The sequence below is a fragment of the Rhincodon typus genome, chromosome 6, assembly GCF_021869965.1.
Source record: "Rhincodon typus isolate 14 chromosome 6, sRhiTyp1.1, whole genome shotgun sequence".
Classification (NCBI taxonomy): domain Eukaryota; kingdom Metazoa; phylum Chordata; class Chondrichthyes; order Orectolobiformes; family Rhincodontidae; genus Rhincodon; species Rhincodon typus.
The window spans coordinates 32,700,783-32,717,217 of NC_063337.1; the positions used below are offsets into that span (position 1 = coordinate 32,700,783).

The 16,435-nt window shown below is 38.0% G+C and overlaps 1 protein-coding gene across 1 annotated transcript in view; it reads left to right on the forward strand.

Moving 5' to 3' along the window:
* Window positions 1-16,435, forward strand: part of flt1 (fms related receptor tyrosine kinase 1) — a 157,869-nt gene that overhangs the window by 112,741 nt on the left and 28,693 nt on the right. Inside the window, exons 17-22 of the mRNA XM_048597647.1 lie at window positions 2,368-2,503; window positions 7,351-7,455; window positions 8,078-8,191; window positions 10,803-10,891; window positions 12,667-12,817; window positions 14,282-14,379. Of these exons, the coding sequence (XP_048453604.1) occupies window positions 2,368-2,503; window positions 7,351-7,455; window positions 8,078-8,191; window positions 10,803-10,891; window positions 12,667-12,817; window positions 14,282-14,379 (693 nt within the window). The remainder of the gene's footprint in view (window positions 1-2,367; window positions 2,504-7,350; window positions 7,456-8,077; window positions 8,192-10,802; window positions 10,892-12,666; window positions 12,818-14,281; window positions 14,380-16,435) is intronic.

Here is a 16,435-nt window from a genome sequence, read left to right on the forward strand (position 1 = left end):
AGTGACAGTGACAGTGACAGTGACAGTGACAGTGACAGTGACAGTGACAGTGACAGTGACAGTGAAGATTCACCATGATCCCTGCAAAACCCAGCTTTGTGGAAGAGATGCAGCCCTATGTCAGAGAGGAAGGAGATTCCAACAGTCCAGTTCAAACACATGGATTGTTTCCGGTAATATCCTTTCTCAGAAAGATAGCGCTAGATAGAGAGTAAATATTGTGTGAATTTGTGAAATGCTCACCTGGTGTTTTTAATAGGAGTATTTTGTTTTTAACAAAATAAATTTGAGCATCAAATAGAATTCTGTGTCCCTTTGTGCTCCTCGCCAATAGAATGCCCGGATAAAATGTTTTTAATGCATAAACTGGTCGAAGTGCCCAAAGCAGAGACAACAATATGAAAACATATTGTTTAAAATCAATAAAGACCTACCAGCGGCTAGGTAAGGAGTGAAGACTCAGTCATGGCTGCCACAGAGTATCATCTTGGCTCCATTGTGAGTTGTGGCAAAAGGGGGACTGGGTAGTTAACAAGGGATAGAAAGATACAAAGAAGACAGTAGAGTGAGAAGTGAGCAGAGGAACAGGAGCCAGACTTTCAAGAACAATTAGGCAACCATCTGCCGAAAAGGAAGACGGCTGTTGGCAATAGGAGCAAGCAGTCTGATTTTGGGTCCCTGATGATAAGCAGCAAAAGGATGGGCAGAGTGGCCTCAGGAGAGCAGAAGGACATCAAATACCCTATCTTCAATGTTGACCTACTGTTGGAGATGGAACTACCTAGAGATGATCATGAGTCAGTGCTGGAGGAAACTAGGTTCATCCAGCAAAATGCTTGCAGATGTTTGTTCCCTCAACACTGAACACCTCACACTGTATGCAGCAATGCTCTCCATGTGCTGCCAGAAGCCAACAAAGTCACTGTTGTGGCCTTGGACTTCTGCTGTGGATCCTTCCAAGGATGAGCTGCGGATCTTAGTATCATCTCAGAAGCAAACTGCAGATTACTGCATCTCAATGATCAATGATACCCCCCCTTAATAGAGGCAGGCTTTGCCTCCATCTGGCTGGATTCCACCAGGTTCAGGGCACCATCGGTAACACTCCATTGAGTAGCAGGGAGATCCGTCAACAAGAAAGCCTTTCATTCCCTGAAAGTTGGTCCGGACTGTCACCACAATTAGTAGTTCTTCCACATGCATGCTCACTTTTCTGGCAGCCACCATGGCCATTTCATCTTCCACCTGTCCAGACTGCCACACATCATCCTTAACAAGTGTGAATGTATCCTCAAGATTTGGGAAGTTTCTTGTAGAAATGTTTATTGATCCATCTAAAAGAGCCCAAGGCAGAGGTGACACAACTGCTCCATCTGGTCAGTAGGTTCAGTTGGGCTTCAGAAGATCCAATTCTGTTGTCTAGACCTGTACATCTTAGTACACAAGGCCATGTTTTCTGCAGACGAAATGAACTTGTACACACTGCACCTATTTCAATTCAACAAAATAGGTGATGTCAATTCTCTGGTGTATTTCCCATGGTAATGCCTGACCAATCAGAGTCAACTTGCCTGATTAAAATTCAAACAAAGGTTGTCGGTCAACTGCCATTTGTCGCCTACCCAGTGCATTATCCATGGCAATGCCTTTGCTAATCAGATCCCTGTTGCCAACCCATTAGCATTCTCCACCCATACGTTATAAATGTTTTCCCTTTACATTGGTATTCGTACAAATTATCCTGATGAGTTCAAGATCAAACAGGTTGGACAAAATGTGTCTTTTATCAGCAATACGCAAGATTTTTTATAGGCAGATATGTTCGGAACGTGTCCATTAAAAAAAAACTTCTGAAATTAACTTGTATCAAAACAAATGTTAAAACATTACCTAAAAATAACCACCTGTTAACTTTTAATAGAATGTTATGTCAATTTGACTAATATAATTCTAAAGCAAACATTTGCAGTATTTTGCAAAAAGTTACCTTCCTTACTGAAAACACTTTCAATTTTGTTTCCAGAAAAAATTATAAATCTATAATTGTTCTTGTTAAATAAGCCTTAACATTGCATGATTATTTTATCAATGCCTGCTGTTTAATCAAGACAGTCTGACAGGCTACATAACTTACTGCTAATTAGTCCAGTGAAAGATGCCATTTAGTTCTGAATGAATCATACTAGTGGTTTTGTTGTAGTCTGTTGAACCCTGAAGGTTACTTCAGCCATAATGCTTAATGATACAATGTTTTTCTTTCCAACTACTAACCATTAAGATGATGAGTATTGGCATGAAGACTGTAAAAATCTGCAGGACAAATGTCCGCCCTGCATGAATGTGATTTCTCATGTTTTGGTTTTCTAGCCGAGATCAGCAGAAATAAAAACCGACTACCTGTCAATCATAATGGATCCAGATGAAGTACCACTCGATGAGCAATGTGAACACCTTCCTTATGATGATAATAAATGGGAGTTTCCTCGAGACAGGCTGAAACTAGGTATGAGCACAAAATTGTCATGCTGGTTTGGAAAAGGTATGAATCTCAAAATTTGTGACAGTCATCTGTATTTCTTTTTCTTAACAAATCAGTCAAAATGACTCACATATTAGCACATTAAAAGGCCACATGTGAATAAATGCAGGCCTTTCAACCTCTTGTTCAATTCCAGTTATCACTTTATCAGCAAATCCCTTGATATTCTTATGTAACAAAAAATTTATAGCCTCTATCTCAAAGTGTCTACTGGCGCTATGCCCAGATCCAATATAAAAATATACAAAAGCAGTGAACACATGCTTGCACTTCTGTAATATCACCCAATTCTGTCCCTGCCTCAGGCCTTCTACTGTTACAAATCCTTGACAATGTTTACAATAATGTTATTGCCAAACTCAGCTATTTCAGTGCTGTCCTGGCTGATCTCCCACCCGGGGAGTTTTGACTGAACTGAAGCTTATCAGTAAAGATTAAACAGGATGGAGCTATTTTCTCTGTGTGATCTAATTCTTCAAAATTATAAAGGGTTTCGAATTGGTGGACATGGAAAACTGCCTCCACTTTGACTGAGTCTGGAACAAGGGTGCATCGGTAAAAGATTACCTCCACGAGATCAAATAAAGAATTGAGGAGGAATTTCTTTACACACACAGTACTAAACACATGGAACTTGCTGTCATATGTCGGATAGCGTTGCCACATTTTAAGGAATCGGTAAACATATAAGGAGAAAGGGATCTAGACAGATATCAGGCAAGTTGAAAAGAGATGATTAGAATGAAAGGAGGCTTAGACCAATTGGGTAGAATGGTCTGATTCTGTGTCAAATACTGTATGCAATTCAATGCACCTGAAGATACTCTTTTACTGGACGAAGTTGATAATATCTTGTCTGATGATATGTGCCACTGATAGCAGGTTATCAAGACATATTCTTCTCTCTATTGTGGTTATTTGTTATGAACTGGGAACTCTGGCTCCAGAATGCTGTCCTTCTGTTCTTAGAAGTGCCAGTTCCTTGGTTATCATCAAATTATGGAGGCTTCAGCAAAGCACTACAATTTTCACAAACCTTGGTGGTTTTAACTGTAGAGATCTTACTGACCTGTCCAGGCACCAGAAAGGCGTCTTGAACATTCTTATGGTCTGTTCCACAATATTCCTAGTGGTACTCAATGCTGAATCAATCTTCAGCCTCTGTTATTGGAATCAAATAACAATATCATTGGTTCAAAATGACAAGGCCACTGAAGATCTGAATCCATGTGAAACTGCATCAAGTCAGAAATGTGCATGAACAGGTCACCAATGAGATGTCTAATGTAGAAATGAGCTGTTGACTGACTGTCATGACTGATATAATCAGATGCTTCCTAGAGCTGATATGCATGTAAAGTTATGTGTTGTTACCACTTCATAGTTATCAGAAAGACAATGCCCTGGTGAGAAAAAATAGCAACATGCCAGGTTGCAGCAACTTAAAGCAGTATTTCAGAATTTAGCCAGTATCTGTTGTAGGTACACAGGAACAGGAACAGGCCATTCAGCCCCTTGAAATTACACTGCCATGCTCGATTGTGGCTAATCATCTACATCAATGCCATATTCCCATATCGCCTCATATCCCTTGATGTTAGCAGTGAGTAGAAATCTATCAACCTTGGACTTAAACCACTTAATGACTGAGCTTCCATGGTCCTATGGGATAGAGTATTCCAAAGATTCACCACTCTGAGTAAGAAGTTTTTCCTACATCTTAGGCTTAATTAGGTTGTTTTTTATTCTGAGACTGTGTCCCGTGGTTCTAGGCCTTTATGTCAGGTATGACTAGGGGAAACAGGTTCTCTGCATCAACTCTGTCCATCCCTCCAAAACAAAGTTATGTTTCTATGAAATCACTTTCATTCTTCTAAACTCTGCAGAATACAGGTCCAGTTTCTGCAATCTCTCCATGTAGGACGATCCCTCCATCCCAGATGAAAGCAAAGCATTGTGGATGTAGGAGATCTAAAATAAAAGCTGAAAATGCTGGAGAGAAACTCGGCAGGTCTGGCTACATCTGTGGAAAGAGGAATAGAGTTAACATTCCAAGTTCAATATGACTCTTCTTCATCCCAGGAATCAGTCCAGTGAACCTCCACTGCGGTCCCTGATGGAAAGTATATCCTTCCTTGGGCAAGGGGACCAGCCTGCACATAATGCTTCAGGCATAGTCACACCAAATTCTATTTAATTAAAGGATGACTTATTTGCTCCTGTACTTAATTGTGATAAAGACTAACATACTGTTTACCTTCCGAATTTCTTGCTGCACCTGCGTGTTGCCTTTTCAATGATTTATGAACAATGACATCAACACTTTCTAATCTTTCACTATTTCAGAAATAACCTCGTGCATATCCACATCATGTTCAGTCTGCCATGCTTTTGTTCCCACACTTAACCTGCTTTGAACCTCTTGAAGCATTTGAGCAAACTCCTCAGAACTCTCACCAAGTTTTATATCATCTGCAAACTTGGAAATATTACAGTTGACCTCCATATCCAAATCATTGATATAATTTGCTCTCTGCTGTTAACCAATCCTCAATCTATGCTAATATTCCCCCATTGCCATCTGTTTCCATTTTCTTTATTAACCTTTTGTGTGGGACTTGACCAAAAGTCTTTCAAAATCCAAATACACCACAACCATCCTCAAAAATCTCAAACATGATACCTGTCATAATTCCATGTTGATTCTGTCCAATCGTGAAATTATTTTCTAAGCATTAATCACATCCTTAATAATAGATTTTTGTATTTTCCCTGCTAATGATCTCTTTCCAAATGTAGACCATCATGTATGTTTAGCAGTCCCATAGTCATGGCAAGTTACAGGGTTTCTAAACAGCTGGAAACTCAGGAAGATATCGTCATGTCTTCTGTGCAGGACAGGGCAGATTTGGATCATAGTGAGTCATGGGGCAAAATTGTGATGGCTTTTTTTTTGGGGTGTACTTGCAATACAGCCGCTATGTGTAAAATCCAGAAAAACCCACAGCAGTCTGTAGTTTCTGCAGTACATTCACACCCAGGCCTGATAATGCAAGATGTATTTTCAGCAGATCTTATTCTGGATAATCATTGTGACTGGGAGTCATTGCTGACTTTTCCCTTGTTAATCCAAGAGCACTGTAGCCAGTTATTTTCTTGGTTAGAATCAGTTAACTCAGTAGAAAGGTAATTGAACCCAGGACCTGCATTGCATATCTCAATCATATATGTGTCTAATTGAAGTTAGCAGTACTTTGAACTGTTTTCCTTGTCAAAACAAAGTTAGTTCCTTCATGTATTTTAAGACAGGAAACTTAAGTTATAAGTTAAATTGATAACAGAACCACATTCTAAAGACTGTTTGTTTGGGTGAGAATCATCGTTGTTCCCTGTGTTTTATGAATTTCTGTGACTAGGTGCTACGGAAACAAAGCAGAATATACACAAGATGAATAAACTGGAGACAAGACAACGACATTGGCTTTGACTTAAATTTTCACTGTCATCAAGAGCAGACAGTTTGCTAAATTCACAATAAAGTTTCAATTCTTAGCTCCAAGCTTTTTTTTTAATATGTACTCAGTATGCTTGTGTCACTGAATCCCTGTTCCTTAGAAGGTTAATGAGCAGCAAATAAGGTATTGCAAGATTAGCGACTTCAGCCAGAGAAGCTGGTACACCTCAAAACGTGCTCAGTCCTGGCCACTGAAGATGTTCCCAACTTTCTGTGGAATTGAGATCATTGGAATTCACATTGTGAGCAGTTCAAATTGGTTACCTGTCCCTCATTATCGTGGCCTTATATATAAAAAATAATGATGAAGGATCTCCTGAATCTGTATCTCAGATAATTTCCCTGTCGTTCCATTACCCCAAAGTTACAGTGGAGGTACATTGACAAATATTAACACTCTGATAATTATTTCCTCTTAATTCAATAAGTTAATATTCTGCTATTTTTCAAAGAGAAGACATAGTCCATTTATTAGACTACAATTGCTACTAAATAGGTAGTTGCAAATACATTCATAACATCACTGTTTTTTGAAATTCACTTCAGGTAGAGTACAATAGCATTGCCTTCATAACTTTCTTGAAATTTTGTTATGCTCTATGTTTGATAATGAATGAACCTATAGCTGAGGTGTGTTTTGATCTTCTTGATATTAAGACTTTCTTGCTTATAGGTTGGACATATTGTCACTCACGGTCAAAATATAACAGAACCATTCAAACATTTTCTTTTTTACATATTAGAACCTGAGACTGTCAGTTTTTATAAAGCTTGACTGATAGACTTTGTCTTGGTATTGTCCTCTATCTTAATTGGAACTGAAGCTGATCATTGTTAAATAACAAGGCGAAACTTTGCCCCAAAAGCTGATAAAAATTAAGAATCAACAATATGGGTAGTTAAATATTTTCAGTTCATTTCTCATCCATACATGAAATTATATGCGAGTGGTTGCCTTTACTGTTATGTTAACTTGCTTGTAACTATTTTTAGTACAATTGCTGCCACCACTTTCTCCATATCCAAGAATATGGTAGAAAAATCTTTGGAGATCTTATGAAAGTATTGCTTCATAGATAATATGTTAAGATTTTTGTTATGGTATCTATATTTCAAGAAGAGGACTATGCAAATATTACTCTATCACTGGAACACCAGTGTTTAGCTGAATTGTTACACAAGTGTTCTCAGCCTGATTATTGCTTTGTAAACTTTAGAAAGGATGGAAATAATTGTATTTGAATTATTTGAATATTTATTTTATTATCTCCTTGTCTTTACCTGTCTTGATCAACAGGTAAAACTCTTGGTCGTGGGGCTTTTGGGAAGGTTGTGGAAGCTTCTGCTTTTGGCATTCATAAATCATCCACATGTAAGACTGTTGCTATTAAAATGCTGAAAGGTAATGTGATTCTGATCATACTGGATGGTGATAATGATTGCAATAATTAAAAAAAATGATAAATATTGAATCAGTTTGCTTTTCTGTCATTTAAGGGATAAAACTCTTTATTAGTTAAATGTCTGAAAGTGTTTGAGATTCTGCTGCAAAATATTTTGGCCCCACATCCTTCAGTTTGTAATTTGCAACAGTTAAATCTGGATGGCCTCTAGCAATGTTGTTGCTAAACAGCCCTTGTTTTGCTTCCTGACCATCATCTGCCTTGCAGTGGATGGAGGGAAGTTGACAACCAGGAACCTCTCAGTAACAACAAATATCTAGAGCAGCAGAACCTCTGTGCAATTTAGAGTCCTGTGTGTTTGCCAAATGAAGTTTATGTCCATTTATGGACAGGAAATTAAAGAATGGAAAAATAGCAAATGGGAAATGTCATCAATATTGATGATGATTGCAGTATTTTTCCAGTTCTTTATGTGTATGTTTCAAATTTGCATTAGCATTTGCATATCTATAGACAACAATTGAAACTTTCATTTATTTTTATCAGCAGGATTTTGAAAATGACCAAACTAAACATTACTATTATGGTTCTTTAAATGATTTAAGATTATTTTCTTCCTAGAGGGGGCAACAGCCAGTGAATACAAAGCTTTAATGTCAGAACTAAAGATCTTGATTCATATTGGACATCATCTGAATGTGGTGAATTTGTTAGGAGCATGCACCAGACATGGAGGTTTGTAACCTTATGATTGTAATGAAATTTATTAATAACACAAAACAAAATATTCAATAATGTTTGAGTTCAAAATTAGTTTGCTTTATTAGAAGGAGAACCTGTAGTGAACTAAATCAGTGGGGAAGATTTGTTCTGTTTGCTATGTAAGTGGAACAATTGGGAAGAACTTTCATCTCTTTGTTACAAGCAACAAACATAAGAAACCTCACTTCCGTTTGTGAAACATTTGGCTTTTTAAAAAGCTGCTATTTTGGTAGAATTCCTGACAATATACTTCTTTTCTTTCAGTAACCCAGTAACATGAAGATTTGGCAATACTGTAGCAGATGTTTGAGGGGAGTAGTTCGCCTCAGCTTTCCATAATTACCTCATTCTAGTTTTGCTTATGGATAAATTTATTAGGGTAACTTTTAGAAATTAGTGTTCTGGATGTAGTTAACATCTGATGTGTAGGCGGCTTGTTCATCTGATGTCGGATGCTTACTTCACTGGCAGTGTCCAAAGGTGAGTGATTAGGTAGGATATGGTGGTAGTTTTGGAGGAGAGTTGAAATATCACATTGGAGGAACACTTCCACTCCTCCTGACTCTACACAATGGTTTACATTAAAATATTTTCCAAAAAATTACATGTAGTTGATGTGTGGTTTCCCTTCACTTCTATGGAAAGAGGATTGCTTGGGGTGTAAAACCAGACCCCTGTTCAATCTACTCCCCGTGGCCAATTTCTCCCACTTCGCAGTGTGAACATAGAAAATATTATTTGAAGAGTACTGGGAATTATTTTGGATGCACTTTAGTTTTCAGGTCCAGTTTTGCTTATTTGCTCTCAATCCCAGTTCTGTTGAATAGTTCAACACCATGCAAACATTGAAGTGAAGAATGGAAACCAGACTGGAGGGGTGAGCAGATCCAGAGTTCTTTAGGTCACCTCATGTCCTTTTTAATGCATCAGGTCAGGCCTATGAAGAAAAGGGGATGGGAGATTACCATGGGAAATCATATCCAGGATGTCAGAATTATTATTTTCTCCTTTATCACTATCTATGCAATCAAGACTTCAGCATTTGGAATCACAATTTGAAATTATGAAGCATATTAACAACAATAATGAAATGTGTGAGCTCTAAAATATGGCCCTTCAATACTGATGTGAAAAATTCCCAAATCTCTTGCCCATATCTAAGCACTGAACTTCTTCAGGTCACGGTCTTGGTGGTTAAACTAGAGTCATCAGTCTCCTCTAGCACTGACCTAGACTTTGTAGCTTGAATGATTTTGTGGGGCTGGTGACCGTGACCAGATTTGAGTTTTTTTTTAAATTCATTCAGGGCATTTGGGCTTTCTAGCTGGATTTATCAAGCGTTTATTGCCTATACTTAGTTGCCCTTGAGAAGGTGGTCATGAGCTGCCTCTTGAACCACTGCAGACTGCTTGGTGTGGTTAAGCACGCAATGTCATTAGAGAGGGAGTTCCAGGATTTTGACCTAGTAACTGTGAAAGAACAATAACACATTTCCAACTCAGGATGGTGAGTAGCTTGAAGGCGATCTTGCAGTTTATGGTGTTTCCATGCATCTGCTGCCCTTATCCTCCTAGTTGGTAGTGGTTGCAGGTTTAGAATGTGCTGTCCAAGGAGTCTTGGTAAAATGTTACAATGCATGCTGTAGATAGCACACACTGCTACTACTGAGCATTGGTGAAGGGAGTGAATGTTTGTGGATGTGGTGTCACCAAGTGAGTTCTTTAGTTTGGCGCCATATCCACAAACATTCAGTTGCCTGATAAACTCTCTGTCCTCATGTCTGCAGTACTTATTGTTAATATTCAGATCACCAGCATATTAGGCTCGACCCCAAAAGTTGGGGGTGATGTTTCCATTTTAATTGGTCTCTAAGATGGTTTGTTTCAAATCACTTGATATATACCTCTTAGGTCATGATTTCACTCACCTACCGAGAACATTCAGTTTAGAGCACACTTGTTTCATATCTGTCCCTCTTTACATGTAAGAAAACAGAATCAAATTTTCACAATGAAAGATTAACTACTGCTTCTTAGATTTCAAGCCCCTCATTTAAAAATACCATATAAGGCAAATTTGTTATTTTTACATTATCCAAAGTAGATTGTTGGCTTCTCAAAAAATGCCTTGAGTTTCACAATCCATTTCAGATAAAGCATTAATAAAAAATTTCTTTGCTTAGATTCTGAACCCAGAAACTTGCCCAGTTCTGCTTCAAAGATGAGCAGCTGAGGATACTGAGAGTAGAAGTCGGATTAGGAAACTTCATGAATCAGCATTCAGGCTCAAAATTATCACGCATTGGGAAAGACCTGTCAAGGCACCAAATGTTGAACTTTAAGTTTCTAAAAATATATTTTTGAAACAGTTTTTTTTCTTGAGAAATTAATTAAATTTGTGAAGGAGGTAGAAAGCCTCTCTATTTTGCAAGTTATCAAACCTCAAGGAGAATATTTCTAACTTGCTAAACCACACAAACAGTAGTTAGGATAACAAACTTAGAGAATTAGTCAATGTCTTATTCCAAGGAATTGTTTTTAAGAGTTATATTGATTTACATTATGTCTCATTTTTCTATTTATAGGTCCTTTGATGGTAATTGTTGAATATTGTAAATATGGCAACCTCTCCAACTATCTCAAGAGCAAGAGAAATAACTTTGTGCTGCACAAGGTGATTGTACCTTAAAGATCTTTATTTTTAATACTGAACTACTGAGATCCCATGTTGTGATTTGAAATAGATGTCCACAGGTTGTATGTTTTTGCACAGCAGGTGAATTCTCCATGATGTATTTGTTTCTAGGTTGCCACTTACCAGAAATTTTGAAACTGAAAATATAATAACAAGGGATGACTGAAGGACAATATTTGCTTTATATATTTAACATTTGCTATTGGCATGAGCAGGAATTCACTACCATCTCATGTAGAAGAGTATCCCAGAATGTGTGTCACACCATTTTGAGAAACAGGACTAGAATTTGTTTAGGCTGCTTTCAGGCATCAAATTGTCACAGGGTAAAATCCCTGCACCCAATGGCATGCGTATAAAGACTGGGGAAAAACTATGCTCAGCCTTATCCAAATATCTAGGGGATTAGTCTCTCCTCATCCTTCCGGCTCCATATTAATTTAAAACAAAAATTAAACTGCCTGTGACACATATACATCTAGAAAAATGTAGCAGTGCAAGCCTTACACCCACTGTACTCAAGGCATCCCAAAATCACAAGCCCATCATTTGTATATATAAAGACTCAGAGACGCCTGCAGCACAGGAGGACACCATTCAGCTCATTTTTCTGCACCAGTCATCAAAAATCTGACCATACCAATCCATTAGCTCTTAGCCTATACATGGCAATGCAAGTAAATATATAAATACTGCTCAAATATTACGAGAGTTTCTGACTTAACCACCCTTTCAGGCAGTGAGCAAGGCAGACCCCTACCAACCTCTGGGTGAAAAAAATTTTTCACAACTCTCTTCTTAGCCACTACCTTTTTGCCTTAAATTGGTGCTTGCTGGTATTGAATCCTCTACTAATGGGAAATGTCCCTTCCTATCCACCAGATCAATGCCCCTCACAATCCTCGGCAGGCCAGCTATCCTTTATCCGCATGTACAAAAACTGAAAAGACCAAGGAACCAAAGATCTTAGCGAAAGTGGACCCGAATAAACTCACTGAGTTCAGGTTCTTTGGAAAAAACTTTGCTTTTTAGATCCATTCAGGTCCGTTCTAGCAAAGCAAAGCTTTTTGTCCAAATGATTGTAACGGGTAAATTTATCTGAGAACCAAAAATATCTTTTGTCTGGCAAACAAGGTTTTCAGACAAAGGATGCCCGACCTGTAAGCGTCTATCAGATCTCCCCTCAACATTCATTGGTCCAAGGAAAACAAACCCAGCCTATCTGATCGTCCCTCATATTGCAGCTCCTCCAGCCCAGGCAACATCCCTTTCTAGGAGATTTTCTTGGACATCTCAAATAGGATCCAACCAATTTCCAGATGGGACATTTTGCTGGCCTCCTGAGGGGTTCACAACATTAGACTTGAAATTAGGTTTTGTCAAGTCTTTTGTGCCCCACAACTAAAAATCCTTCAGTGATGCTGAAAAAAATGCTAATTTCACTCTATTAGGTAGGGTTAGGGTTAAAGTTGTTTATCTTGTGAAATTATACAGTCACTTGTATCGCGTATTCACTTTCTAAAAACTGTATTTACCTTCCTAACATTAGCTCCTTTCAATGATTTAGAACCAACACTACTAAAGGAATTAGACCTCTATATAACTGTTTCAATTGGCTGCAGAGTGAGCTAGAAGGTGATGGGCAGAGGGTAAAACATAAGAAAATGTAAGATTTTGCTCTAGTAAAGAGCTGCTGTTTTTATTCAAAACATATTGTTTTTTCTAAGCTTTCTTCATGTGCTCCATCTGCATAGGAAACTACACTGCAGGCTGACCCCATTCAAGAAAAGACCTCCATGGAGGGTAAAAAGAAAAGGCTGGCTAGCGTCACAAGCTCTGAGAGCTCCACAAGTTCTGGGTTTGATGAAGACAAAACTCTAAGTGATGTTGAAGAGGAAGAGGAGGGTATGAACTGATTCCTTCCTGATTTACAGCCTTCAAAGTTATTTTTACACTGGACTGAGTATCTTTGATGTCCTTGCTGATTATCTATGTAATAAACATCCGTGGGATATTCTTAATAGGAGGAGGCACACCTTTCAGTTTTGGGAAGGAATAAAAATACATGGTGTGCTATGAATGACAATTATATTTCTTATCAGATTATCTCGAGGTTTTCAGAACATTAGGGAGGAAACCTCACCTTATTATTTTGCCACTAATCACCTCTGTGAGGTGAAAGGGAGTTAACAAACATCAGCAATACTGCAACTTTGCTGCTGCCAATTTTGGCTGGAAATTCACCACATGATCTGAGGTTTTACTGCAGTAACTCACCAAATCAACAGACTGTCAGTGATGACAATATTCTGGAGAAAATTCCCATGTTGATGATACCTCCTCATTGGGTCTGCCAGAATATATACTGTAATTTTATCCTTCTCAAATTACACATTACATGCTTGCAAATATCTGAAAGTTTTGAGAAAACTTGCGCTTCAATATACTTTAACCTGTACTATTTCTATCAAAAAATGAAATGAGTTCAAACTCTGAAAGCAGTGAAATAGATGATATTGATTACCAGCCATTTTGATTAGTGCTAACCTCCATGTTTTGAGTCTAAAGCAGTGGGTGTCACAAATCTAGTTGATTTATACATGACACTCTCTGCTTAAGCTAATTAATAAAAATGCTTTGCAAGTATGACCCTAAGCTTTTGTTTGCTTGCCACTTTGATGGTGATGAAAATATTGTCAGAACTGCTAAAAGGAAATTCCATTGCAAAAGAGCATGTTAAGAATCAATTCTTTCTGTTCAGTTCTGATTTACAGCCTCCAGGAATACTGGAGAGGATAAAAAGCAATAGTGCTTGTAAATCACTATTGAATGGCTGAGAAGGATTTAGTTGTTGCTGTTGTGAACCACCATGTTCACATTTATGGGAGCACGTCAAAAGTATGTTTGAATACTTTGAATTGGTAATGTTGACCCCATGTTTCCAGTTAAATCAACCAAACCAATGTTATTGTTGGCCATGACATAACAAACCACAAAGGCTTGAAATCTGAAACAAAACCCAGAAATGTTGGTACCACCCAGCAGGTCAAACTCTCATCAGTGGAGAAAAGGAAATAAAGTGATGCCTGAACATTGCATCAGAATTATTTTTGCTCACATCCTGGTTCAATGAAACAATGGCATACAATGGAATTGGTGAGGTTTCTCTGCTGGCCTACCCCCTGTTCATTTACAGATAACCACTAATTTATTTTCTTCAGAATAGTAACTTAAAGTTTGCAGATACACTATAGAGTTAAATCTTACAGCTTTTACCTGGTATTGTAACTCTTTTATTATTGAACCACTGATTGTAGAAATAATTCAAAAGTTAACATTAAAATTCTCTTCTTAAAAAAAATTTTGTAGATACTGATGACTTGTACAAAGGACCAATTACCATGGAGGACCTGATCAGTTACAGTTTCCAGGTGGCCCGAGGCATGGAATTCCTGGCATCAAGAAAGGTTTGAATACAATGCTAAGAGAAATTCTGAAACACAGGTTGACTGAGATTACGAATAATTTCTTGCCACTTTTCTAATCTGTCACAATAACCTAAAGATTGATCCAAGGTAGCAAAACCCGAACGTTATAATAAACTAGATAACAAAAAGAAAAACAGAAATTGCTGAAAAACTCAGCAGCATTTGTGGAAGGGAAGTCACAATTAACATTTAGGGTCCTGTGATCCTTCTTCAGAGCTTTACAGCAATTTCTGTTTTTGTGCTAGAGAAGTGCTGGGGCAGCACGATGGCTCAGTGATTAGTACTGCTACCTCACAGTGCTAGGGACCCGGGTTCAATTCCACCTTCGGGTGACTGTCTGTGTGGAGTTTGCACGTTCTCCCTGTATCCATGTGGGTTTCCTCCAGGTGCTCCGGTTTCCTCCCACAGTCCAAAGATGTGCAGACTAGGTGGATTAAATTGCCCATAGTATTTAGGGATGTGTAGATTAGGTGGGTTTATAGGGGGATGGGTCTGGGTGGGATGCTCTGGTAGTTGGTGTGGACTTGTTGGGCCAAAGGGCCTCTTTCCACACTGTAGGGATTCTATGATCTAAGCGTCACTGGGACTCAAAATGCTCGCTCTGTTCCCTCTCTGCAGATGCTGCCAGACCTGTTGAGTTTCTTCAGCACTTTCTGCTTTTATTTCAGATCGCTAGCTTCACAGTTATTTGCTTTTATTTCAATGATCTAATGAATATTGATTCATGATTTTATTTTAAATAAACAAATTAGTTTTCAACTTGCCCTTTGCTATGTTACAATTTGACATGGTAATGCGCGATTACCTTTTTCTGATAGTACTCTGAGTTTAAATTATATGGTATGAACAAACATCATACTACAGATGCTGTGTCAGTGGAATGAGAAAAGTTTGAACTCATTCACATAACTGGTTCTTAAAAATATTATTTTAAAAATATTTACAAAATCTGAATGTTTCAATTTAAAATGGAAAGATCAAATGCAATAGCTACTGAATCGAAACATATGAACAAGAGGCCTTAATAATTCCAAAACACATTTTAAAATAATTTGTTTGTTGAATGTGAATGTGGCAAGACCATTTGTTTTATATCCCTAATAAGGAAGTGTCGTTGGCCCTGTCATTGAACCTCTGCAGTCCAGATGGTGTAAATACACTTAGGGTACTGTTAGGGAGGGAGTTCTAAGTTTTTCACCCAATAATAGTGAAGGAATGGCCATATATTTCCAAGTTTTGATAGATTGTGGTTTAGAGATAGTGGTTCTTCTCATGCATCCGCTGCCCTAATCTTTGTAAATGGCAGTGATCATGGGTTTGTAAATTTCAGTCAAAGAAGGCTTGCTGGGTTGCTGCAGTGCATCTTGTAGAAAGCACACACTGCAGCTTGTATGTGTTGATGTTGGATGGGACGCTGATCAAGCAGGTTGCTTTGCTCTGGGTGGTGTTGAACTTCTTGACATTGTTGGAGGGCACTCATCCAGGCACATGGAAAGCATTTCATTACACTCTAGATTTGTATCTTCTAGATAGTCGATGCAACTAGGGAGGTCAGTACGCTATGTAGAATTCCCTCCTGGTTCAATAAAGTTTCTGGTAAATAATAAGCTCCAGGATGTTGAAACTGAGAAAACCAGTAATGGTAGTGCAGCTGAATGTTTAGATTCTTTTTAGGGTTTGCTCATTCCCTGGAATTTATAGCATTTGTGCTACATATGACACTTTTAAGCCCATGCCTGAATGTTGTCCAGATCTTGCTGCATACGAGCACAAACTGACTAGTCATGATTGGTATTGAACACTGTGATGCTGACATGTAAGTGTGACATGGAGCAAAGTTCAGTACCAAAAGTTCAGGAATTCTATTCGCCCAACAAATATGGCTTATAATTAATTAAATAGTTGACAAAAATGCATATTAATTTTAAAAATTCTGTGTTGAAAATCTACTCTTTAAAATGCTGTAAGGCTTTAAGAATACCAACATTAATAGTAGCCTGTTATATATTAACTATCTCATTGAAATATATAAATT